The sequence below is a fragment of the Bos javanicus genome, chromosome 19 (genome assembly GCF_032452875.1).
Source record: "Bos javanicus breed banteng chromosome 19, ARS-OSU_banteng_1.0, whole genome shotgun sequence".
NCBI lineage: Eukaryota > Metazoa > Chordata > Mammalia > Artiodactyla > Bovidae > Bos > Bos javanicus.
Window position 1 is genome coordinate 52,942,904 of NC_083886.1, and position 25,050 is coordinate 52,967,953.

General features: G+C 55.2%; 1 protein-coding gene across 6 annotated transcripts in view; it reads left to right on the plus strand.

The window, feature by feature from the left end:
• SLC38A10 (solute carrier family 38 member 10) overlaps nt 1-25,050 on the plus strand; it is a 41,098-nt gene that overhangs the window by 9,915 nt on the left and 6,133 nt on the right. For all 6 annotated transcript variants that reach the window (XM_061392598.1, XM_061392600.1, XM_061392599.1 and 3 more), the window contains exons 6-13: nt 361-485; nt 3,065-3,167; nt 3,986-4,168; nt 6,415-6,526; nt 7,377-7,483; nt 18,553-18,709; nt 23,925-24,092; nt 24,274-24,726. In XM_061392598.1, the coding sequence (XP_061248582.1) occupies nt 361-485; nt 3,065-3,167; nt 3,986-4,168; nt 6,415-6,526; nt 7,377-7,483; nt 18,553-18,709; nt 23,925-24,092; nt 24,274-24,726 (1,408 nt within the window). The remainder of the gene's footprint in view (nt 1-360; nt 486-3,064; nt 3,168-3,985; nt 4,169-6,414; nt 6,527-7,376; nt 7,484-18,552; nt 18,710-23,924; nt 24,093-24,273; nt 24,727-25,050) is intronic.

Genomic DNA, 25,050 nt, shown 5'->3' on the forward strand with positions numbered 1-25,050 from the left:
GGACCTGCCAGCTTGGGGGACTGTCCTGACCTGGAGGCGACTGGGGTGGGCACAGCAGGTGGGCCTCATTGCTTACCATCTGCAGCCCTGGATGGGCAGCCGCCCCCGGTGCCAGGAAGCCCCACAGCTCCTCTGGGTAGCACCTGGCCAGCTGGTGGCACAGCAGAGAGCCGAAACCCCGGGGCCACGCACCACTCCCAGCCCTTCCGGCTCCCCCAGCCCCTCTGGCCAGTGGCACCAGGCTGCACTGTGCGGGGCCTGCACTGTGGTGACGGCCACCTTGGTGCCCTGCCCGGCCCTGGCCCAAGTCCCGCCTGTGTGTGCTGCCCTGTGCCGAGCTCCGCTTCCTTCTCCTCGCAGATCGTGCTCTCCTCCTTCAAGCATGGCCTTTTTGGTGGGCAGTGGCTGCAGCGGGTCAGCTACATCCGCTGGGAGGGCGTCTTCCGCTGCATCCCCATCTTTGGCATGTCCTTTGCCTGCCAGTCGTAAGTACCACCTGCTCCCGGGGCCCTGGGGGTGAGTGTTACAAGGGGAGGCTGCCATCCTGGGAGCGGGAAGCACCATTTCCTTCAGTGGGTGATCCAGGACACGAGGAGTAAGGTGTTCTTCACTGTGGCCTCTCCCTGCTCCGGGTTCAGGGCGGGAGTTCTGTGTTTACCAGAAGAGAAATTGACTTTGTTCCTGAGATGTGTTGCCGGCACTGTTGGCGACAACGCCCAGTTTGCCAAATCCCCCACGAGCAGAGTTGGCTGTGGGGAACAGCTCAGCCCCGAACCATCTGACTCACAGAGTCCCGAGCGTTTTGCCAGAATTTAGCTATTCGTGTGAGAATATTTAAGAGGGAATTGCACAAACATTGACTTCAGACTGCTGCTGGGATGCTTTCAGAGGCGCGCGTGTGTGTGTGCCTGCGTGCGCGCACACGTGTGTGTGGTTGAGCAGGCGTGCGCTCTGGCACTTGGGGCTCTGTAAATGCAGAGCAGTGATTTCCATAATTCCAGCAGCCTTACCTTCTCCACCAAATGACAGGAGCCTACGATCCATGCCAGGTTGGGTGGTAACCTTGCTCAAAAGAGGCGTAAGTCTGGCCGGGACAGGAAAGGACCATCGGTGGTGGGGGTCTGGCAGAGCAGCCCCCCGCAGCTCCACGGGCATGAACCGTGCCAGTTGTAAACTAACGTGACAGATGAGACTTGTGTTTACACCCACACGCGAGATCCAAATCGTCGTTTCCCACTTCTCATCTCGCTTGGCAGCTCGGTTTCCGCCAGAGCACACTCCACTCTTGCTGTTTAGCGTCCCTGTTAGAGCTGGTGACAGAAGCTACATGCTTTTGCCGTGTACCTAGTTACCGATTGTCCTTTTCTCCTGTGGCTTTGGTCTGGCTTTCCGGTGGGGGCTGCTCTGTCATCAAGTGGGTCTCTTGGGCTTGGTTCTCCGGTTGAGTTATGGGTTCCGGAGGGGGGCGAGTTGTGAGCTCACATTCTGTCTGCCACTCATGGAAGGCACGGGGCCTGGGGATGTGCCCACATCCCCTGGGGAGTGGAGCCAAGAGGTCCAGAGCTGGGGCTCTTCCCCGCACATCTGGCCCTGAAGCGCATAGGCTGGGAGCCCTGCTGCCCTTGCCAGGTGGCCATGGGCCCCGCTGCGTGGCTGGTCTCCCCACCCTGGATGGACTGGGCCTCCGCTGGGCCATCAGTGTGCGGCCCTCCCTGGTCTGACTTCGAGGGAGACAAGTACAGGGCGGCACAGGACCAGCAGGCCCCCAGTGCAGCTCAGAGAGAGCAGGGAGCGCGTGGAGGCCCAGGCTGTGCGGGGGCAGGTAGACACCTCTGACTCAGGTAAACTGAGTCACGGGCTGCTCGGTAAGATGAGCAGGTGCTCTGCAGGTGCCACAGGCAGGATTGAGGAAGGCGAGCACCACAGCCTTGCCACACCCATCCATCCCCACATGTGGGCACAGCCCCTCCCCTCAGTGGCTCCTGACAGGGGCTTCTCCCCGTGTGTGCTGGGGATGCCCCTGTCCTGAGATCTGGTGCTGGGGCTCCCTGGTGTGGCCCTGGCCCTGACCCTAGGAGCTGGGCAGTCCCTCTGCAGGTCCTCTGCCGCCTCCCTAGTCTGCATGGGTGTATGTGCCCGTGGCCGCGGACTGCCCCCTCTGTAGCACGGAGGTAGGGACAGCTGTCCACGGTGACTCTTGCCCACCAGCAGTGGCCAGTGGGGCAGTGTGCAGGGCCAGGGACGGTGCCCGCTTCTGCCAGCCAGGCCCCCCCCATCCTTGTCATTTGCTGTTAGTAACATTAGCGGGTCCTCTTTGTTCTCCTTTCACTTTTTTTTAAGTTGGTTTTGGGGTTTGGCTGCGCTGACTGTCGTGCTTTTCACTTAACATCCTGCTGCGCCCCCTCCCGGCCTCCCATGCGGCGTGACCGGCGGCCCCGGCTCCCTGGGTGCCACGCCTGAGCCCTCAGCACAGCGTCCCCCTGCTGTCTCTTCTCAGGGCTGCACAGGGCACCCGCCCCTCCCTGTCTGCCTCCGTGTGGCTCACCTCTCACAGGTGCTGGCTCCCTGCCTGCCGTTTTCAGAGAGCCCACGTGGACGCATCCATCCCTCACCCTGCAGTGCTGCCCTGCTGGCCCTGGGCTGTGGGGCTGCAGCCGCTCTTTCGTCCCAGAGCTGGGTCCATGCCGGCTCTGAGCCCCTCACTGAGGCGCTGAGATGGGCAGGCGGCCCGGCTTGTTTGTTTAACTTTCCATTCTTTTGACAGCGACGCTCTGAACGGCTTCCTGCTTCCCCTGTAAACACGGGCTGCTTAGCCCAGCCCGGAGCTCCCCGGAGCGGTCACGCTCCTGCTGCAGTGGAACAAACGGCCTTTCATCCTGTGGCACTTCTGAAATGTTTACAGAGAGTGCATGCGGGGAACGCGCCGAGTGCCGTCCGTAGTATTGTGTGAGCCCAGCCTCGGCGCTGGTGGCGGTTGGCGTCGTGGGAAGGCAGGTGCTGGAGACTCGGCTGGGGGCCTGGGAGAGGTGACTCGGCTCCGCGAAGTCGCTCGTTATTTTTACAGCCAGGTCCTGCCCACGTACGACAGCCTGGATGAGCCATCAGTGAAAACCATGAGCTCTATCTTTGCCTCCTCCCTCAACGTGGTCACCACCTTCTACGTCATGGTAAGAGCCCTTTCATGCCCCTTCCCCTCCCCCAGCCCCTCCAGTCCCCAGTACAACCCTGTCCTTGCTTCTTCCCATCCCGGCAGCCGAAGGGCAGCTCTGCCCCTCCACTCAGCACTAGCATTGGCAGGGATCTGACTCTCCAGGTGGTGTTGGTGTCCCCATCCCCGGAGGAGCGTGGGCACCTCAACCCAGGGCCTGGAGCCTCCGCACGACCTCTGCTGACTCACTGTAGAAAGGTGGTGCAGCAGTGAGAAATTCGAGAAATAGCAGAGAAAGAAAATCACAAGTTCCAGCCCGTAGATGCAGATGCAGTTCATGTTTCAGTAGATGTTCCCCTCCAGTCTTCTTAATTCTCTTCATTGTTTTTTTACATGTCAGATAGAGCTATAAATTCTTTGAGAGTCTGACTTGTTCTCCTGAACCCTGTGGTTCCTCCACTCTTGTCGGTTTTTCCGAATGGTCCATCAGATTGTTGTCCATTCAGCCTGTGGGGACAGCAGTTTACCCCTCGGTTCCCAAGTTTGGGTTTTGAGCCACATTAAATCCAGCCCCTCCGTGGGGCTCGTGGGGCATGCCTCTGCTCACTTTCCAAGCAGGCAGCTCCCTTCTCTTGGTGCCTCGCTGTCCAAGCAGGGAGAAGCCATGTGGGACTCTCACCTTCAGGGCTTCCGCCTCTGCTCATCAGAGAGGACTTGTATGAGTCAGGAGCTGGTGGGCCTTGGTCCTGCTTCAGCTGCTCGTGACGAGGTTCCAGGCCATTCCAGAGAGGGTGTGCCTCTCCCACCACACGTCCCCTGCTGTTGGTCCCCCTGCAGGTGGGCTTCTTCGGCTACGTGAGCTTCACCGAAGCCACCGAGGGCAATGTGCTCATGCATTTCCCCTCCAACCTGGTGACTGAGATGATCCGTGTGGGCTTCATGATGTCCGTGGCCGTGGGCTTCCCCATGATGATCCTGCCGTGCAGACAGGCCTTGAACACTCTGCTCTTCGAGCAGCAGGTAAGGTGCTCAGGGCCCTCGGATGGCGTTCTGCCCAGAATCCTCCCTGTCCTGGCCTCAGTTACATTGTCCTCCAGTGGCTTTTGCTAGTTCCTTATTTTTCTGGGCAGTAGCAGGCAGAGCTTTTTCTAGTAAAAAATCAGAAACTCCAGTTAAAATGGAATCTTTTAATAGGGATTTTTTTTTTTTTAAACCAACCAACTTTGGAGAAAAGAGTGCCAGATCAGCCAGGTTGATTCCTGAAGGAGACGTGGAGTCAGGCTCAGCGTCCAAGCAGCTTAGGCCCATGTCCTGTGACTGCCCTGCTGTCCCTCGTTGGAGGAGTAGTGGGAAATCGGGGGCTTGCTGCAGCATGAACCCATGGGAGAGGAGCAGGTGGGAACTCAGGAGAGCCGGCTTGACTGACAGGCGTGTATAATGGCTGGCCAGGTGGGCCGATCGGTGCTGGGGTCAGGCTACCGTTCTCTTCAGGTTTGTGTACCAGAAGGTTTGAACAGTTTGACAGAAGACATCTGAGCCCTGAGAGAGGCTGTTTCGTCTGCTGTCGTATGTGTAGGCTGGCTCCATGTAGTCCTGCACAAGCAGTTTTCAAATGTACAGTTGGAACCCAGACTCCCCCACTAACTGCTGCCCAGCTGACAACAGGTGGTACAGGTGTGGTAGCTCGTGCCCCAGGGCAAGGGCATGGGGTTGGCCCCGTCTCTCTGTGGTGGTTCTTGTGTTCCTGCCCAAGTCCTTGAGCCTGGTCTGTGGCGTCAGCCAGGACTCCTGGTGGTCAGTTGAACTGCTTAGGCCACAGAGGCGGGGAGGGGAGAGTCCAGCAGGCAGGCAGGGAAGGTGGCTACTTAGGACAGCTGGAACCAGGCTTGTGGTCTAGAGGCTGGCACGTGGTCAAGTCAGCCTCCCTTGGATTCTGCCACCAAGGCCAGCACCTTGAGGCAGAGCCCCTGCCCTGAAAAGCTGGCTGCCTGACCCCTGCCCTTGTTGGGTGTCCAGGTGCCTGGACACCACGCGAGGCTCTGTCCCCTTGGGGGCACAGCAGGCTAGCTCATGGAGCCCTGGGGTCCTCGTTTGATGCACATGTGTGCTTCATATCTGAGAAGCATTTGTGTCTCTGTATGTAACCCATTTTTATCATTTTTAAAATTAGAAAATTAGTACTGGTGACAAAGGCAATGTTAACTCAAGTGGAAAGCTTACCTGCATGTCTCCATCCTCACGCGAATGACCTTCTGCTCCCCTCAGCATCTGTGTGCATCTCTGCAGATTTCCTCTCGCTGCATTATCTCTTGTCTCCACTCCACGTGTATCCATAGAAACCCCCAGTGTCACTGCGCCCTTGCTCTCACCTCCTAGTCGTTGCTTGACGTCTCCTGGTCACCCTTGACCTTTCACAGATAACTCCTGTGACCCCTTGATGCACGTAGCTGCTTGTTTCTTCTCCTCTTAGAGTGTTTCCTGGGGAAATTTCTGCAGGATGCTGAGCCAGAAGGTGTAGACCTAACACCCTCCCTCTCTAGTCGGTTCTGAGAAAGCCACCATTGCAAGTCAATTCTGGATGTTGGGTGCCTCCAAACTGTAGCTCGAGAAGGGTTGAAGCTTCACTTGAGTGGTGTTTTCCTAGCCCAGCAACAGTAATCACGGTCGGCCCCTCCTGTGTGCACAGCGCTGTTCTAGAAGCTTCTCTCCCGTTACCTCCCACCACAGCCTGATGAGATGCTTCTGGTGCCTCTGTGCCTTTGGGTGAGAGGCTGAGCCTGAGATGGTCTCTTGGGCTTGACTGTAGCATGTTGTGACTTCTCCCCTTGTCTTCTTCCTGGACGCACCTGCTGGAGGCAAGGATGGCAAAGCTGAGCATGTCTGTGCACATGGGGGCCCACCGCACCCTGAAACTGCTGCGTGTTACTGTGAGTGGGGCTGTGTTCTGCCTCCTGTGCTATGCGGCGCTTTTAAAAATCTCTGTCACAGCACTGCTCTAAAGGGAGGACGGAAGGATTTGTTCCAAGTTTCTCAGAACGAAGTTACCCCCATAGCTGCTGTGAGGAGCAGCCTGGGCCTTCTGGGGCTCCAAGCTTCTGGTTGCAGGGTCACATTCAGGCACAGCTGCCTGTGCTGGGAGCGCTCATCCACCACCTCACAGGCCGACCCACCTAGGGTGTTGGCAGAGCCCTTTAGGGACGTGCTTACAGGAGAGTAGACAGGAAATCAGTCATTTCTAAATCTTGTTTTTATTTTCTTTCATATAGCAAAAAGACGGGACCTTCGCCGCTGGAGGCTACATGCCGCCCCTGCGGTTTAAAGCCCTCACCCTCTCAGTTGTGTTCGGAACCATGGTCGGTGGAATGATGATCCCAAACGGTAAGGCGGGGGGCTGCTCCAGTGACCGGCCTCCCACCGGCTTACCCCGCCCTCCCCGACCCATCCTGCTGTTGTGCGCCCCTGCCTCTTCGGTGTTCAACCAAGACACTCAGAGTCTTGCCACCGTCCTCTCTGGTCAAAAAAACAGGTCCAGAGACTCTTGGGTGGTCTTTTCTTTGACGCCCTGAGAAAGGCTAGGGAGAAAACGCTGCAGCTTGATGGGACCACAAACACATGGGTAGAGCTGCGGTGTGGGGTCCAGGCCTGAGGTGCGAGTTAGCGGTTACCAAGCAGTTCCTTCCTTACTTCCGACTCCTGATTTTGTTGACATGTCACTGAGGGAAAAGGGCAGGGCCCTGCTCCAGCACAGATAAAGCTTATTGTCCTCAGACATCCAGTGGGCCCCACATGCCCTCCAGGCAGCAACCCCGAGGTCCCCACACTCCTGGCTTCCCCACAAACCAGGACAGGCTCTGCTGGGTCACTTGCTGGGCACCAGGTGGGGTGATGTAAGATGAGCTGGCCCAGCGACCCCCGCTGGGTGCCCGGACACTACAAGGAGCCAGAGCAGCGATGTGGGCCCCGCCGCATGGGGCAGGCGGTGCTGTTAAGCTCACCTCGCTGGCGGGGAATCCGAGGTTCAGAGAGGGAGGGCTCGCCTGAGGCCCCGGCCCCACGCAGCCCTTCATCACGGTGTCAGGGTGGACAGCCCCGCTGTCTTTGTGAGCACAGCAGGCTGTGCCCTGCTCCTCGCTGCTGTCCAGCAGCACGTGCAGAAGGGTCCTTGTGGGAAGACAGCTCCTCACCCTGCTCGCTGGAAGCTCACCCCTGCCTGTTGCGCTCTCGCCAGTGGAGACGATCCTGGGCCTCACGGGTGCCACCATGGGAAGCCTCATCTGCTTCGTCTGCCCGACGCTGATCTACAAGAAGATCCACAAGAACTCACTTTCCTCCCAGGTGCGCGTGGCGCTCTCACCCCACTCCTGGCGGGCTGGGTTGGGCAGAGCGGGAGGGCATGTTCTCTGATGGCTACTGGAACTAGTTGTATTCCTTACACAAAAGGATCGTGGTCCCACAGGTCTGGGAGACGTGGGTCTACGCCACGGTGAGCAGCCTTACACCCCAGGTACACCCCAGGGCCGCCGAACTGAGCCAGGCTTATCTGAGTGTTAAGTAGTGAACAGCTTTTCCCTGCCTGTCTGTCTGGTGACTGGATTATCCGTGTGTGCCTCTTGTGTTCCACGACCCTGACTCCATCCTCTGCTGAGGTCACCCGCAACTGTCTTGCTAGGGACTGTGGGTTTTTTTTTTAATTTATTAGGCTGACCCGGGTCTTAGTTATCTGACATGTGGGATCTTTAGTTGCAGCGTGCACGATCTAGTTCCGCGACCAGGGATCAAAGCCAGGCTCCCCTGCATTGGGAGTGTGGAGTCTTAACTGCTGGACCATCAGGAGAGTCCTTGGGGACTGTCTTGTTGGCGTCGCCTCTCCAGGCTTTCACTATTATGGACAAAGCCACAGTGAATATGTGTGTACACGAGCATTTCTATATATTTGAGAAAGTACTGTAGGAAGCTACCTGGGTCTGGGATCCCTGTATCAGAGAGCAGGAGCTTCCCCTCAAGGACCCATGTGCAGGTCGGCCCTGTAGCTCCGCGACTGAGCTCAGCCTCTCCTCTCCATTGGCCCGAGGGTGATGGCAAGTCTTGGCTTCCCTGGAGTGAAGGTGGGCATTTCTCTTTCCATGAATTGTCTGTGCTTTTTGCTCACCTTTTATGGAGTTGTTGAGCTTTTGGTAAATTCTTTGAGAACATAGTATACGTAAGGCAAAGCACATAAATCTCACATACAGCTTGATATATGTGGGCTAAGTGAAATGAAAAATGTGAGTGTTTGTTGCTCAGTCATGTCCGACTCTTCAGGACCCCATGGACTGTAGCCCGCCAGGCTCCTCTGTCCATGGAATTCTCCAGGCAAGAATACTGGAGTGGGTAGCTATTTCCTCTCCCAGGGGATCTTCCCAACCCAGGGGTTGAACCCAGGTCTCTCAGATTGCAGGCAGATTGTTTTCCATCTGAGGCACCAGAGGGTGTGGCTAAGTGAACACAGTCACAGAACCACCTCAAGGGCAGATACAAAATATTCCAGCACTCGAAGCTTCCCTGGGGTGCCCTAGTCTTTCCTCCACAGAGATTACTGCCTGTCTTCTTATGTTTTGGAATAATTTTGCCTGCCTTTCAAGTTAGTAAAAATGGAGCCTCACAGGAAGTATTGGTGAGTGTCTGGCCGCCTTCCTTAGCTTCACGCCTGAGTTCCCAAGTTACTGGCTGGGCGGCCAGGGGTGGTCTGCCCATCCTCCCTGCCATATGCTTCTCCACGTAGGAGTCTGGTCACCCAGAGCTGAGTGTCCCGGGTGGGCTGCTCTGCCCGTTTCTTCTGGTGCAGCCCGTGTGCACTTTGGTTGGCAGTTCTCTTAGGTGTGGAATTGTCGGGTCCCGGCGTTATGTCTGTCCAGTTTTGGTAGATGTTTCCAGACTTTACCCAGTTTTCCAAAGTGGTCCTCGGGCACCATATTGGAATTTTAGTTACATTGACATTTACGGTCCCTTTTTCAGTCTCTAGCCCTTCCTCTGGATATATAGCAGTACCTCATTTGGGTTTTAATTTGTGATTTTCAGGTGACTGATGACATTGAACACCTTTTCATGCTCTTGTTAGCTGTGTGGGTTTCTTCTTTTGTGCCTTTTAAGTCTTGCCCATTTTTTATCTATGAGTTGTCTTTTTCTTATTGATTTGTGGAGGTTTGTTAAAGATTTGAGATACAAGACTTTTTTCAGACATGTATATTACAAATGTTTTCTCTGACTCTTGGCCGCCTTCTCACTTTCTTCTGATCAGCAGATATTCTTAATTTTAGTGTAGTTCAGTTTTTTGAGTTTTTCTTTTGCTTTGTGCTTTAAAAAAAATTTTTTTTAAAAATTTGACTGTACCTGGTCTAGTTCCCTGACCAGGGATCAAACCTGGGCCTTCTGTAATAGCACAGGATCTTAGCCACTGGATCACCAGGGAAGTCCCTTGCTGTGTGCTTTTGATGTACTATTTAAGAAATTTTTGCTTATCCCCAGGTCCTGAGGACAGTGTACTGTGTCATATTGTAGAAGCTTTTTATTTTCTCTTTCACATTTAGATCCATGCCCATCTGGAGTGCCTGGTGTGTGGCAGGGGTCAGGGGTCATGTTCTGGGTGGGTGTCCAGTTGAGCGGCACCCTTTTGCTCCGGCACCATTGTGGTCAGTCACCTGTGTACGTGTGAGAGTGGGAACTCCCGTCACTGGTCTGTCCATCTCTCCCACACTAGAGCTGCCTGTGTTGATTGCTGAGGCTTGTAATGAGTCTTGATGCTGGCAGCTTTATTCTTCTTTAGGGTGGTTTTACCTATAATTAGTCCTTTGCATTTCCAACTCAATTTTTTTTTAATTAAAAAAAAAAAATTTTGGCTGCACCGTGAAACACGTGGGATCTTAATTCCCCAACCAGGGATTGAACCCATGCTTCCTGCAGTGGAAGCCAGGAGTCTTTAACCACTGGGCTGCCAGGGAAGTCCCCCAACTCAGTTTTAGAAGTGGCTTCTCAGCTGTTGGTGTTTGACTGGGGTTGCATCAAACTGTCGATTGAAGATTGACGTCATCATTCACTTTGCGACTTTTCCTGATTTCCATCCTTATTTCTCCTTTCACCAGTGGCTTATTTATTTAAACACTAAAATTTTAATTTTTCCTAGAACAGCATTAAGTAACAAACAAAAAACACTGTAATAAGTTGGGAGAGAAACCACAGAAAAAAGGGAAAACATCTTAGTACTTTTAATGGTACTGTTTACCTGATTTTTGGATCAAAGACCCCACGTCTTTATTTTTCACTGGTCCTCCATATTAGGTAACCAGCCTTGCTCTTGACTGCCCTGTGTCTTTTGAGGCAGGTCTCAGACCTTTCCTATCGGAACCCCCTCCGTCTGCAGCCCTCTGGGGACTCCATCTGATTTCCACCAGTGGTTTCTCTAGATTTCCAAACTTTGGGGGATTTCCTAGTACTCTTTTTGATTGATTTCACACAGTTCCAGTGTGGTTAGAGAACTGAGCTGAAGAACTTCGGTCCTCGGACGTTCGCTGGGCCCAGCAGGTGGTTGACTCCGGCGGATGTTCAGCTGTCTGGCCGTCTGCAGTTGTTGGTGCAGAGCGCATCCCATGTGTGGTTGGGTTGAGTTTGCTAACTGTGATTTTTTTAGATTTTCGTGTATTCTTACTGATGTTTTAATCTCCTTGTGTGTCAGTTATGAGAAAGGTGTGACGGTTTCCATTTGAATCACTTAAAGGTTCGTGTATCTTTTAGTTCTATCAAGTTTTGCTTTTTGTCCTGAAGCTGTGTTACTAGGAGCTTACAGTTTTCAGATGGTTGTATCTTATTAACCTGACCCTTTTCTGGATGAAATGTCCCTTTTTGTCTTTGGAGATGCTTTTCTCCTTAAAGCAGCCTTGTCTGATACAGTGTAGCTAATCTGGGTTTGTTCTGGGTTTATAGTTGCACGATATCGTTTCTGTTATCCTTTCTCATTTGATGTCTCTGTACCTTTATATTTAAGGTTATGTCTTGGGTAAGAGCATATAGTTTGCTTTTGTTTTGTTTTGATCCAATCTGTTAATAGGAGTGTTTAAGACTGTTTACAGTTAATACCCATTTGGGGGGTGGGGATTAAAGCTTCCGTCGCACTCGGTTTTTTATTTGTCCCATCTGTTCTTTTTTCTGTTTCTTTCTTTCTTTCTCACTGCCTTTTGGATAAATCAAGCATTTTGAAGTATTTGTTCTCTATTCTCTTAGCTGGTGTTGTACATTTCTGTTCTGCTAGTGGTTATACGAGGCAGTTTAATATGAATCCTTGGTTTATTAGAGTTGACCATAAATTAGTTGTTTTCCTTTTACTAATTCCCAAATGAAGTAACCATCCAACAATATGTTAACTCCATTTATCTTTGTCTTCGGCCTTCAGTGCTCTTGTTTTTATGTGTTTTAATTTTACGTGTATTTTAAACGTTACAAGACGTTATTTCTGTTTTTCGGATAGTTGATGTTTGTGTATTTTCGTCCTTCGCACCCTCTTGGTTTTCTGGGGCCTGGTCCATCCCCTGGTGTGCTTGGTAGTTTATGGAGGTGGGTGTGAGAAATCGTCCCTGGATGAAGATGTCCTGTGTCCAGCAGACAGAGGACAGGCAGAAGGCCTTGTGTCCACTTGTGAGCAATCTATGTCAGGTTTGCCTTGACTCCTAGGGTGTAGCCCTTCCTGAGTCTCAGCTCGATCACCCGCAGGTTGCTAAATTCTCTGCTTAGCTTTCATCCTCTTGGCAGCTGATCTCTGCACGACTCGGCGCAGCTGGTGGCTGGCACGTGCCTCGGGGAGAGCTGCTCACAGAACGTGGGTGCCTCCTGGAGGGTTCCTCTTCTACAGGATCCAGTTCTGGCTGTGGGGAGCCTGGGGCTTGCCCTGTGTGTTTGCTGGCTCCAGGCTCCTGCTCTTCTGTCCTGGTGCCCATCACTGCTGGCCAGGAAAAGCCTGCCCTGGTGGGTGGTGCTCGTCTCTGTTCTCTGGATTCTCACTCCTCAAGTCTCAGCCGCCGAAGCGGTTCACCCGTGCCTTCAATTGAAGATTTTAGTGACTTTTAGGAACTCCTTATAATATGAGGCAGTTAGTTCATTACCTGCCAAATGGCAAATGTTTTCCCCAGTTTGTGAAGTCCCAGTGTTTTAGTCTATCAGACTCTTTTTAGGAGAGAAAAAAGTCATTATTAAAATGACCCTTCTACGCCGGTGTTATTTTAAGGAATTTTTTCATCAGTTCCTGTAGTAATTCCAGAATTTCATTTTTCCGTTTAAGTCTCTTACTTTTTTTTTTCCTGTGCCACATGGCACGTGGGATCTTAGTCGCCAGACCGGGGATTGAACCTGTGCCCCCTGTAGTGGAAGGGTAGAGTGGTTACCCCTGGACCACCAGGGAAGCCCCCCATTTAATCTTTGCCTCATCTGTCTTCTCTTTTGGTGTAAGAAGCAAAGTAGGCAGCCTCAGTTTTTTCTAGATGACTGCCTAGTTGTCCGAACGCTGTGAGTCCGTCACTGGTATGAAATGTTACCGCTTCTGTGTATTAAACTCCTGTGTGCATTTGGGCTTGTTTGGGACTTGTATTTTAATTTCCTGCCTGTTCTGTCCAGTGATGTAGCCATCCGTACTGTTGTAATTACCCAGCCTTGCGATGGTACTCCCTTGCCTTGTCGTGTGGCTCTGAAAATGTTTGAATTCTAATCTCTCTTCTTTCATTAATGATGTTTCTGGTTGTTCTTGATGACTTTCTGTTTTTTTGGCTGCGCCACACGGCTTGCGGGATCTCAGTTTCCTAACCAGAAATTGAACTCAGGTCATGGCAGTGAAAACCCAGCATCCTAACTACTAGGCCACCAGGGAACTCCCTGTTTACTTTCTATGTCAATGTTCCAATCAACTGATCTGACTCCTAACAAAAATAAATCCACCTTTTTGGTTTTGGTCTACTTGGAATTCACTGAAGCTGTAGATAAATTTAGGAAGAATCATTCCCTTGATACTCCGGCTAATCTGCGGAGTGTATTTGTGAGCCTCCCAGTGTGATAATGGGGTGTGGCGTTCAGTTGTCACGGCTGCTCTCAGCCCACCTTCCCCGTCTCCGTCTGCTGGACCAGCTTCTGTCTGCTACGTGTGCCGGGGGTACTGGGACCTCCCTTTCCTCTGGCTTTTCCAACTGTTTATACATAGGGAGGCTGTAGATTCTCATTTATTGATGTTTTACCCACTGACCTTACGGCCTCTTTTGGTAATTTCACCTCCCCTTTCTGGTTGTTTCTCGTCTATGTCGTCTTTTGCCTCTCTCCGTGGCACTGGGGGGTGAGGGGCCAGCTCATTGTCTTCCCAGCTGAGCTGGGACAGCTTGTAGTGTTGAATCGTCACATGTAATGCTGGCTTCGGCTTCATGTACAGAAATGAACATGCGCATTCAAACGCCCCCATGTTTCTGTAGACGTGAACACACTTAGAATCACGTTAAAGCGGCATCTCTCCGTGCCTGTTTTAATATGGATTGTTAAAACTGGAAAGCACATTGAATCATATTAACTGCTTTCTGACCATGTGCAGAGAAGATGGTAGGTTTCCCCACTGGTGAGGTGCATTGTGGGTCAGTCCTGGGTGGACCATCTGACTGGGGCATACCGTTTGTATGTGTTTGTATGTGTTGCTGTTTTACTTCTGAATGTGGAGTTTTCATGTTTTGAGAAAAATGAGCTTTGCAAGGGGCACACTCAGAAATGTAACTGGAGTCTGGTGCGCAGACCTCGGGCCTGGAGGGCACCCGCTTGGGGTGTGTCCCTGCTTTCCCGGGAGCCTGGCTGCTGCTTTCCTGGATGGCACAGACCTGGTGTCAGCCTGAGTCCACTTGCCCCACTTGCCTGAGTGTTGCCGGCACTGAGGTGCTTGTTCCTGGCCCTGGCCCTCCAGAAGAGGCAGGGAAGGTGGGGGGGGCGCAGGTTATGGGCCCATTGTAGCTGTGCTGGAGAAAGGCACCAAAGAGTGTTCTGAGAAACATCCTCAGAAGCATAAGTAGTGGCCATGGAAACACTACTGGTCCTCAGCTAGGTGAAAAGAAACCTTACCTGTCATTACCAGTTCATCCTTTATGTTGAAAATTCAAGAACTTGGAGAAGCTCTTCAGTGGGGCTGAGTTAGAGGGGTGGGTTTGCCACGCGGAATTGACACTGTGGCCGGGAGCCAGCAGGGGGAGCAGGGCCGCCTGGAACTGGTGGCTGCTGGGAGGCAGTGGAGCCCTGAGCCAGAGCTGCACCAGCCTCCACGGGAGGGTCCGGAGGTGCCACTGTGCTCCTGAGACAGGGATGTAAGTGCCCACTGGGACCTCACCCAGAATGTGACGCCTCTGCCTCAAGCCTGGGGTGCCTGCCATGCCCTGATCACACTGCACTGAAGACCTGGAATGGGGTGCACGCGGCAGGTACCGGAGCCCCTGCCTCGAGGTGTGAGCTGTGTTTGAACGTGCACGTCTTCAGTCTCAGGTGTGAGCAGTGAAGGGGGACGCCTTCACTCTGGCTCGGTGCCTCTCTCGTGTTCTGAGTTGGGGGTCCCAGCAGTGAAGGGGGACGCCTGCACTCTGGCTCGGTGCCCCTCTCGTGTTCTGAGTTGGGGATCCCAGCAGTGAAGGGGGACGCCTTCACTCTGGCTCGGTGCCTCTCTCGTGTTCTGAGTTGGGGGTCCCAGCAGTGAAGGGGGACGCCTTCACTCTGGCTTGGTGCCTCTCTCGTGTTCTGAGTTGGGGGTCCCAGCAGTGAAGGGGGACGCCTTCACTCTGGCTCGGTGCCTCTCTCGTGTTCTGAGTTGGGGGTCCCAGCAGTGAAGGGGGACGCCTTCACTCTGGCTCGGTGCCTCTCTCGTGTTCTGAGTTGGGGGTCCCAGCAGGCTGGGGGTCCTGGGGTGTCGCCCGTGGTCCCCGGGCCAAGTCCGTGGTTTTGTCATAAATACCGCGGCTGAGACGTCAGGGTGTATTTGCATTTCTCCTCCTGGCGGCTCTGTAACTGGTTAAGAACAGAAGTCAGGGTTGCGTGATTAGATGTCTAGTGCACCGGGTTCGTTCACCAGTCTTGTCCCATTTGGAAGCAGCTCTTGGACTTGCAGAAGTCATACCTGAAAGATGGGTTTTGCAGGCACGAGCCCCTCCTGTCCCTGTCCTGAGGCCGTGGCAGCCCGGTACCCCTGCTGGCTTCCACTGTGTCATTCCATCACGGCTGGTTGGCGTGGTGGAGACCTCGGCTGTGGACCCTTCTTCTGGGAGCAGCATCTCTTTCTTGCAGAACTTTTGGGAGATGGGTGGTCATCCCTGTTCACACACGTGTGGCCCTCAGCCTTCCACACTTCATGGCAGAGCGGCGACCCGCAAGTTCTGGCCTCTTGTGACCTTGGGGCCTCCGGGATGCCTCAGGCCTTTGGTGGGGCTGGGGGGGGGCGGTCTGTAGTTAGCGCATACTTGTCATGGCTGCCCCAGGGACTTGGGCAACACCTATGCCCTTTGCAAAGTTGGGCCCAAAGGGCTTCACTGGTGGCTCAGAGGTAAAGAATCGCCCTGCAATGCAGGACACCCAGGTTTGATCCCTGAATGGGGAAGATCCCTGAAGGAGGAAATGGCAACCACTTCAGTATTCTTGCCTGGGAAATCCCATGGACAGAGGGGCCTGGCAGTCTACAGTACACAGGGTCACAAAAGAGGCAGATATGACTTAGCGACGAAACAAAGTCCGGCCCACCTGGAGCATCTGCCATGGGGGCGTGTTCCTGCCCTGGTGTGGACTATCACCTCCCACACGTGCCTGCTGGCGGACTGCGATCTGGTCACTGCAACAGCCCGTGGACCTAGATCCCCTCAGCATCGGGCATGGCCCTCCCACGTCCTCACCGATGCCGGCCTGGCATTAATCCTCTGCTCTCTTCAAGCGGGGGTGGCTTTGGCTCCCCTGCCTGGGGGGGTTTTCATGGACCTGTGGCGTTTCTTTAAAAGAAAGGGTTAGAGTGGAGAGCTGGGATCTGTTACAACTGCTCTGGTGGGGCCAGTGGGCTGCTCACGCTTAAGACAGTGGTCGGCTGGCGAGTACCCTACAGAACCCTGGGCAGCTCAAATGCCAGGTGTGTCAGGGGATGAGGGGGTTCCCAGCAAAGGGTAGGGTGGAGACTGCTGCTGGGTGGGGGAGCACAGGTGGGTGTCTTATGGACAAGGTGGAGACAGGAAACACACTTTGCTGGTGGGGTCATGAGATGTCTGGGCTGGAGGCAGAGACAGGTGTGTGCGTGGCGCCATGCAGCGCTTCCTGGCTCCGTGCAAGCTCTTTGTAAGTTGAACTTAAGTTGACACTCTCTTGGCCTTTTTAAGCTTGCTGTCTCCCAGCATTGACGGAGTTAACGTTTTTTATTTTGTGTGCGATTTGTTTCTTTAACGCCAGAAAGCCTAGGGTTGAAATAAATCATTCAAAGCCATGGATGAAATGTTGCCTTTGGCTTGTTGGTCTCCTGTGGAATGTTCAGTGATGTCCCCGTAAAAATAACCCAACACAGAAACGACCAACCAGCTGTCTTCATCTCTGTGTCAAAACCATTTTAGGAGCCGCCCAGATCAGGGCCTGGAGGGGATGGGCTTCTGTTGGTGAAGCCCAGGCGCACCTGGCTCTGTCCTGGGGGCTGTGCCAGAGTACCCCTCCGCCTCTGGCCAGCCTGGCAGGCAGAGCCACTTCAGCCATTTGAGTGCTTCAGTCGGGCGCTCGCTCGGTCTTGCCCTCGTCCTGTCGATGCCATGGGGTCCAAGGCGGGACATGAAGTTCTTTTTGTTGTTTCTCAGCCGTCAGCTAGAGAAATACAAGATGCAAGGGATTTAAAGTTTCTTTTTTATTTTTAAAAAACTACTTTGGTGGTGTCTGCTGTTGCTTCTCGAACCTTCCCTTTGTGGTGAGCGGGTGTAACGTGCTACTCTTTGAACTCACAGCTGAAGCTGGCATCCACATGTTATCAAGAAAATTATCTGAAGTGGGGGACAGGAGTCAGGAGCCCTGACCCCATGCTATGCTCAGTGTTTCAGTGCTGCTCAGACACCAGGGGCTCAAACCCCACAACATCCCCATGCACACCTGACTGAGGCCGGCTGGTGGTCAGTACCGGAGGGGCCCTTTGAGTCCACGGCACTGACCGGGCCTCTCTGAAGCATCGTGGACCCTGGAGCGTGGCCAGCATTTTGTCTCTGTGAGCCCCAGACCAGCTCAGTGTTTCCAGAGCGACTGTGGAGAAAACAGACTTTCTCTCTGAGGTTCTCCACGTTGGTTGGCATCCACCTTCAGGAGCACAGGGCCTTTCTTCCTGTCAGAAATCTTTCTTCTGCAGTTGTGTTGAGCCTGGGAAAGTCTCACCAGTTCTTTTGAACTGATATTTTTTTAAGGAGTCAACGTGCCTTTCAGGAAAGATTTGAGTTCTGGCTCTGAGAGTGCGTGGAGGTAGGTGGCGGGGTCCCCCGGCTCTTCGGGCAGGCTGCCTCGTGGCTCTTCTCCGAGGAAGCAGGAGTTACTGCTCCCCAGGGAGTACCAGGTGGGCCAGGCCGGGAAGGGCAGAACGAGCTGCGCCCACTGCCGTGACAGCGAAAGTCACACGGAGAGTGTCGGTGGGCCCCGCATGTGCCGGGGCTCCAGGGCAGACAGTGTCACAGCACGAGGGGTCCCTGTCCTGAGTCGCTGAGGGCAGCACTTACGATCAGCCTCGGGGCCATCACAGGAGGGACAGGGTGGGGACAGGGCCTCTTGGTGAGCAGCAGCGCATCCAACTCAGCTTGCTGGGTAGCACCGATGGGCACAGACCGCCAGAGGGGGCGAGGAGCCACCTCCTCACAGCCGTCCCATCTGTGCCCTGCAGCTGCAGGCGTGTCTAGCCTGCTGGGTGATGTTGGGACTAGTCATTGGTAGCCGGGCACCCAGTGGCCTGGGCCCTCTTCTGGGTAAGGGAGTGGGATAAGCAAGAGCCCACTTTAAGTTGGGTCGAGGCCTCGAGATTCTTGCTCTTCTGGTGAAAACCATCAAGGGGCCCAATCTCTGCAGCAGTAAGTGTGGGCCTACATGGCTGCCAGGCTCTCCAGGCTGCCTGGCTGGTGGGCCGGAGTCTCTCTGGCCAGCAGGCCCCTCCCTGTCACACTCATGCCCCCTGCTGCTTTCAGGCTCCCTCACGCCCTGCCCCGCCCCCCAGCCCCATTGCCGGAGTGGCTCCTGCAGATGTGGCTCACGATTCCGTCACATTGATGAGTTAGTGACCAGTGGTCAGTGTGGTTGGGGCCTCTGCGGGCTGTACCCCACTCGCAAGAAGGGCAGGGGCCCTGGGACTGCGTGACTCCTTTAGCTCTCGGGGTATTTGTCTCATCCAGGTGGTGCTCTGGGTCGGCCTGGGCATCCTAGTGATCAGCACGCACACCACCCTGTCCGTGAGCCAGGAGACCCCCATGGACTTGGCAAAGGAGGCCGAGGGTGGCAGGCTTGAAGAGGCCAAGGGCGCAGTGAAGGTAGAGGCAGCCCAGCTCCCAGGTACGTGTCTCCCAGGTATGCACACAGGCCCGCAGCCTTCTCGGCATCACCGTGGGTCATGGGGATGTAGTCATCACTTTCCAGCTGTCTCACCTGCCCAGCTGCCTCCAGCCTATCCGGGCAATGGAGGGGGCGGGGGGGCTCCTGGGGGCTGCTGTATGCAGCCACCTCCATGAGCTGCCTGCGTGCGGGGACATGCTGGACAGCAGGGCAGAGGTCTCAACGCCTCCCCCACCCCCATTCAGAGCACCAGCAGGTAAGTGAGCTTGCGGGTGTCACTCAACGTTTGCCTGTTGTAAGGATGTACATTTTAAGCCAGATTTTCCTGGACCGAGTCAGTGATGCCCCTCAGCTTTGTTCCCTGCTGTCTGCCCGGCCTGCCCCACAGGGGCAACAGTGCTGGCTGCTGGTGGATTCCAGGTCCCTGTGGGTGGTGATGCCTAGTAAGCCCAGGTGGAAGTATTGGTCTCCCCGCCTACTGTGAGTGGCAGAAGGAAAGCTCCCGAGGGCTGTCCAGAGAGGCAGGTGTGTCCAGGGAGGTGCTTGCAGGGCTGGGCTGCCTGTGGTTGGAGGCTCGGGCCTCTCGGACGTGTTGCCGTCTCTGTTCCAGACTTACCTGTCTGTGCTCAGAGAGCCCCTGCAGTTACAGCACCCCACACCAACTTCCTGCAGCAGAACAGTCTCTCCTGGGGCTCTTTTGGGGGAGCCCTGAGCCCAGAGTAATGGGGCATGCTCTCTTCTGTCTTCCTTGGATGGTGAGGGCCAGCGAGAAGACGCCCCCTTTGGGAGTCCCCAGCAGAGAGGACCCCTGGGGATAACGGCACTCAGCAGAAATATTAATTGGAGTGGTCAGAAACAGCTTGGGCATCGCCACAGTGGTTGCACGGATTCAGTAACTTGGACGGAAAGAAGCTTCCTGGAGGAGGGAGGGAGATGGCGCCCCTCCACCCTTGTTAGCAGCCCCACTGGGTCCCTCACCCCCGGGGGTCCTGGCCCCAGTGCTTTGGGGACACCCCCAGCAAAATGTGACTTGGACACTGGTTTTCCGTCTCAGCTGGCTGCCAGCCCGCCCGGTAGTGGGCTTCTCGGCATCAGCTGACGCAGCCGGCACTGGGCTGCCTGTCCCCACGGTGCTGGGCGGCCTCCAGCCCGCTGCCGGCGCGAGCAGCTGCATCCTGTCGTGGAGGCAGGCCCCGGGCTCACCTGGAGCCGCCGCGGCCACATCTGGTTTCCATTTCTTCCACGAGTCTGTAACAAACACACGGCCCCTCTTGGAACCACATGCCGTTTGTTTAACTCAAGTCTCCGTGTTTCGCGCCCCCGGCCTCCCCGTCATTGATGGGTTGCCTCGTTGAAGCGGAGCTGGGCCCGTGGGGCCTGGGCCGCGTGCCCCGCAGCCGTCCGCCCATCAGCGTGTGAGGCAGGTTTATTGGTCTCTTTGATGTTGAAGAGGCCAGAACAGTACCAACTTTCCCCAGAGCCCGAGCTGGGCTTTGGACTGGGGGAGTCCTGCCCTCCTGGGGACACATGGGCCTGGCCACCCCCAGCCTGGCACTCCTGGCAAGCACGGGGCCTGTGACATGCCTGGTGTGGACAGAAGAGGTGGGCAGGCCTTCCGGAAAGGCTAGGAGACCACTTACCGTGAGGCTGGTGGCTCCCTCGTGGGTCTGGTGAGTGGGTTTGGAGTCTGTCATGCTCCTCAGCTCCTCCTCTGAGCGTGGCCTCATCCCATTTCTTCCTCTCCCTCCCAGCCTGCGGCTTCTCTCAGTGTCAGGAGCCGCCTTGGCCACACACCTCGTACAGCTTGTCCGTCCTCCAGCGGAGACCTGGCCCTGCTTCCGCTGGGTGGGAAAGAATGGGAAGGGCTGGGACGGGGCCTGTGGGCAGCAGCACGTTGGTGCGGGGACACAGCTGGCAGAGGGTGGTCACAGGCCTGAGTGGGAGTTTGCCCTCCCCCATCTCCTTCCTAAATTTCTCTTCTGAGGATGCGTCCCTTGTGCTGCTGTGCCGGGCACTGGTACACGCGGGCAGGAAAGCGTCTGACCACCTGCGACCGATGCCAGCGTGCCTGTGGGGAGGCCCGGCTGCAGGGCTGCCTCCCTCCTTGGTCCCCACCGCAGCTTTCCCTGTGCCCTGCTGAGAAGGAGCAGTTAACACCCTTGTGCCGCGTGACTTCTCAGTTTTTCTGCCTGTGTGTCAGATGTGGCTGTGAGCTCATCTCATCGGTGCTAAGATGACCATGCCAGCTGCAGCCGAATCTGGAAGGACTCCTCAGGGGAGGGAGGGGCGCTGCCTGCCGTGTCCAGCCCCGAGGGACTGGCCCACGGCCCCTCTACCTGCTGCATGTGGGCAGACGTACCCATCTGCAGGAGAGTGTGACGAGTGAGCCAGACGGGGCCCCCCAGCCACCCAGCTGGGGCTTTGGGTCCAGGGACCCATTGGGATTCCTGCACATCCAATAGAGCGTGCTAGACAGGGTTTCCCTTGCTGCCTAAGTCAAGAAGAGCAGGGGTTCCCAAGTAGACTTCCTCACGGCAGCAGTGAGGCAGGCACTTTGGAGGTTGTCAGGAAAGGTACTTAGAAGCAGCACCTGGCCTTTTTAAAGGACTGTTGGTGGCTGCTCCTGCTCTCTGCATGGCCCTGGGGTCCTTTGCATCTCCTGAATTTGGGGTTTACTTCCAGTCAACAGGGATTCCATTTGTGGAACTCTGGTGTGATTTTGAGAGACACTTTACTTTTGTGCTTGGCAGTCAGAGGACTGTTTCCGTCTTCACTGATCACAGGATACAGAGAGATGCCTCTAGACTCAGAATGGGGTCCTGCAGGGGAGAGTCAAGGAAGAGGAGCCCCTGGCCCTGACCCTGTCTTCCGAGGTGGAAGTAGTCTCGAAGGCAGATTCTCGTTGCCGTGGACAGGCCTGTTCTGGATGTCACACCCAAAAACGGCCGCACATTCCCAGGTTTCAGATCTGTGGTTGTCTGTCTGAGCACTGAAGAATTGATGCTTTTGAACTCTGGTGTTGGAGAAGACTCTTGAGAGTCTCTTGGACTGCAAAGAGATCCAACCAGTCCATCCTAAAGGAAATCAGTCCTGAATATTCATTGGAAGGACTGATGCTGAAGCTGAAACTCCAGTACTTTGGCCACCTGATGCAAAGAACCGACTCATTTGAAAAGACCCTGTTGCTGGGAAAGATTGAAGGCAGGAGGAGAAGGGATGACAGAGGATGAGATGGTTGGATGGTGTCACCGACTTGATGGTCACAAGTTTGAGTAAACTCTGGGAGTTGGTGATGGACAGGGAGGCCTACTGTCCAGCAGTCCATGGGCTCACAAAGAGTCACGCATGACTGAGTGGCTGAACTGAACTTGGGTCCCGTGTCTCCCTGAGCCAGTCACAGAACCACCTGGTGTCCACACTAGACGAGTGACTGTTGGCTAACAGTCTTCCCAGGAGCTCCTGGTAGAGGCACCATCAGGAGGGTCTGAGTGTGGATGGGGCCAGGCAGGTTAGAAAGCTCCCCGCCCAGCAGTACTGAGGCAGACATGGAGTTTCCCTGAGTGGTGCCCACTTTGGGGAGTGGAGGCCACAACGCTGAGGCTGAGAGGAGGCCCCTCCAGGCCAGGGCGCCCTCTGCTGGCCACTCCCTCTGATTCACTGCCACGTCTGGAAGGTGAAACAGGCCAAGCCCCTGCCTGGCCTTCATCCTTCCCTGCGGTGACCACCCTGGGTGAATGCGGGCTGTTCTTCAGTTGCTAATTAGGAAGTTTGGTGTTAGTTTTACTGTGGCCCAGAGGCATTGCTGGCAAACTGTCCCCACGAGGAGCTCTGGTTCGTTTTAGAAAGCACTGTGTCCATTGCCGAGGACAGCTGCAAAGTGCCCCAGGCCCGGCTGCTGTGGGCAGGGTGGCCACGTTGTGGACTCATGCCCCTTGCTCACCCGAGCCCCCGGTCATTCCTTTGCCTGGTGATGGATAGATTTTGAGTTGGTCCTACAACATGATGGAGATATGCTTTGTTTTGTTGTGGTTTTCCTTCCCTTCCTGGCCCCCTGTCTTAACTTGGTCTTCCACTGGACAGCACCTCTTGATTTTGACCCCCAGGGGCTTCTGGCGGCTGGGGACAGGGGTGTTACCGTGGTATGGAGCAGACACCACACACTCATGCGAATCAGTCGCTTGATTGAACTGTGGAGCCCTGCGTCCCGCTCCTGCCCAGCGCCGTCCCCCCTCTACTTTGCTTTGGGCACTAAGCCTCAGCTGCTGCAGGTGTCCCCGGCGAGCATGGCAGGTCAGCCCAGGTCCCTCCTTCTCCTCTGGGGGAGGGAGCAAGCCCACCTAAACAGGACTGTCGTGAATCCCCCCAGAGCCGCTTTGGGGTCCCACGACTGCGGGGCATTCCGCCTCCCTTCTTGCAGGCAGCTTGTGCCCTGAAGGCGGAAAGCGGTTGCTTGGGGCCTCTGGGATGAAATGACTTTTTAAATCTTTTTTTCCCCCCCCAGATAGTATTTTAGTTTCTGCCACTTTTGCCTAATAGGTAGAGAGTGGTTTTGTTCATGGACAGAGTTTCCTAAGGGGCTCCATTTGGGCCACCCTCGTGGCCCTCTCCCCGAGGGCCCGCCGTGACTGAACTGTTGGGCTTCTGGGAGGATGAGGAGGCCCATGGGATACAGGTGTGTGCAGGAGGCCAGCTTTGTGGGCTGTGCCTCTTTCTCACCTTCCTTTTGATAGGAATTTTTACTTCTGCAGCAAGAAGTTGACAGAATTGCAAATCAACCTCCCATAGGCATTTTCCTTAAGCATTTTTCTGCTCCCCTTTCCCCTTGGCCTGCAGCAAGGGGTTGGTTGGGCTTAGGGCGGGTGATGGTCCCCAGGAGGGATGACGTTGGGCACTTCCAGTTCCCAGGCCTCAAATGGCAGGTTCTTGCTGCCACCTGGTGGTGATGGCCAGCTTTATGCGGGGTATCGCTCTTCTGCACCCAGTTAGGTATAAATTGCATTTTGACATATTTTTGTTATGAATACACATGAAAAATGACAGTTTTCTGTGCTACTTAGCTGCTAATGATTGAACAGGAAAAAAAAAATAACTGCTTAGGCTCTGCCATTCGCCTGGGAAATGTGATTACAATCCAGGGAAAACCGCCCAGTTGCCGTGCTGATTGGCGGTGTAGCCATGTGGAAACACCGCTCAATTATCTGTGCCGTGCTTACAGGCCAGAATCCAATTGTGGACGTGGCTGAGGACGGCCGAGATAAGCCGAAGCTGCCAAATGAGAAAGATGAGATGGAGCAGGCCCAGATTAAGGGCCCCGTGAATGTGCCCCCAAGGGAAGACGCCAAGGAGAAGCAGGAGGCGGCACAGCTGGATCGCCCCGGTCAAGGTGCTATGACTGCCTGGGTGGGGGTGTGGGGGTCGGTGTTCACGGGGGCGGGACCTCAGCTGGACATCAGTCACGTGGTTGGTTGGTTCACAGACCTGAAGAGGGAAAGCTGCCCTGGGAGGGAAGGCTGAGTCTCCCCCACCCCCACCCCGGCTCCCCAGCATCGTCTGTCTCCTTCCAGGAGTTGCAGTACCTCTGGGCGAGGCCCACCGTCACGAACCCCCTGTGCCTCACGACGAGGTGATAGTGGATGAAGGTCAAGACCAAGAAGGACTGGAGAAGGAGCGGCCGTCCAAACACATGGATGAAAGGGCCCTGGGGGGCAAGGGTCAAATGGTGCCACCCCTGCTGGATTCAGGACGAGAGAGACCCAGACAGGACCAGGCTTTGGAGGCAGCGGGCGGTCTTCCCAAAGATTCTCAGAAGGTTCCAGAAGAAAATGGTCAGCCAGCCATTGAGCCTGTGAAGGAGGACCTGGGGCAGGGCGACAGGGGCGTGCATCAAGGGCCCCAGGCAGTGCTCCCCGAGGGGCAGGACGTCCCGGTGGCAGGCGCAGGGGCCAGAGCAGACGGTGCCTTGCTGCCTGGCCATGCCGTGGGGGCCATGGGCAAGCCGGAGGAGAAGAAAGAGCCTGGTGGGTGTAGGCTCCATCCTGGTGGGGCCCGGGAGAGGCTGGGGACGGGGCGGGAGATGCTGACCATCCTTCCTTCTGTCGCGCTGCCTCTCTTTTCTCGCAAGATGAGCTTGTGTGTGTAGCAGCACTGATGCAGCTGTCGGGGCTTGGCAGCTCCTCTGACATTTGTCACACACTTGTTCACCAGACCCGTAAGTGCCAGGTGCTGGGCTGCTCCTGCGTGTCTGGGCGCACACGGGGCGCGGCGCGGGCCTGACGGGTAGCTCCTTGTTAAGTGCCATCTCAGAGCTACTGACAACGGTCCCCGCATGCTAATTGACGAAT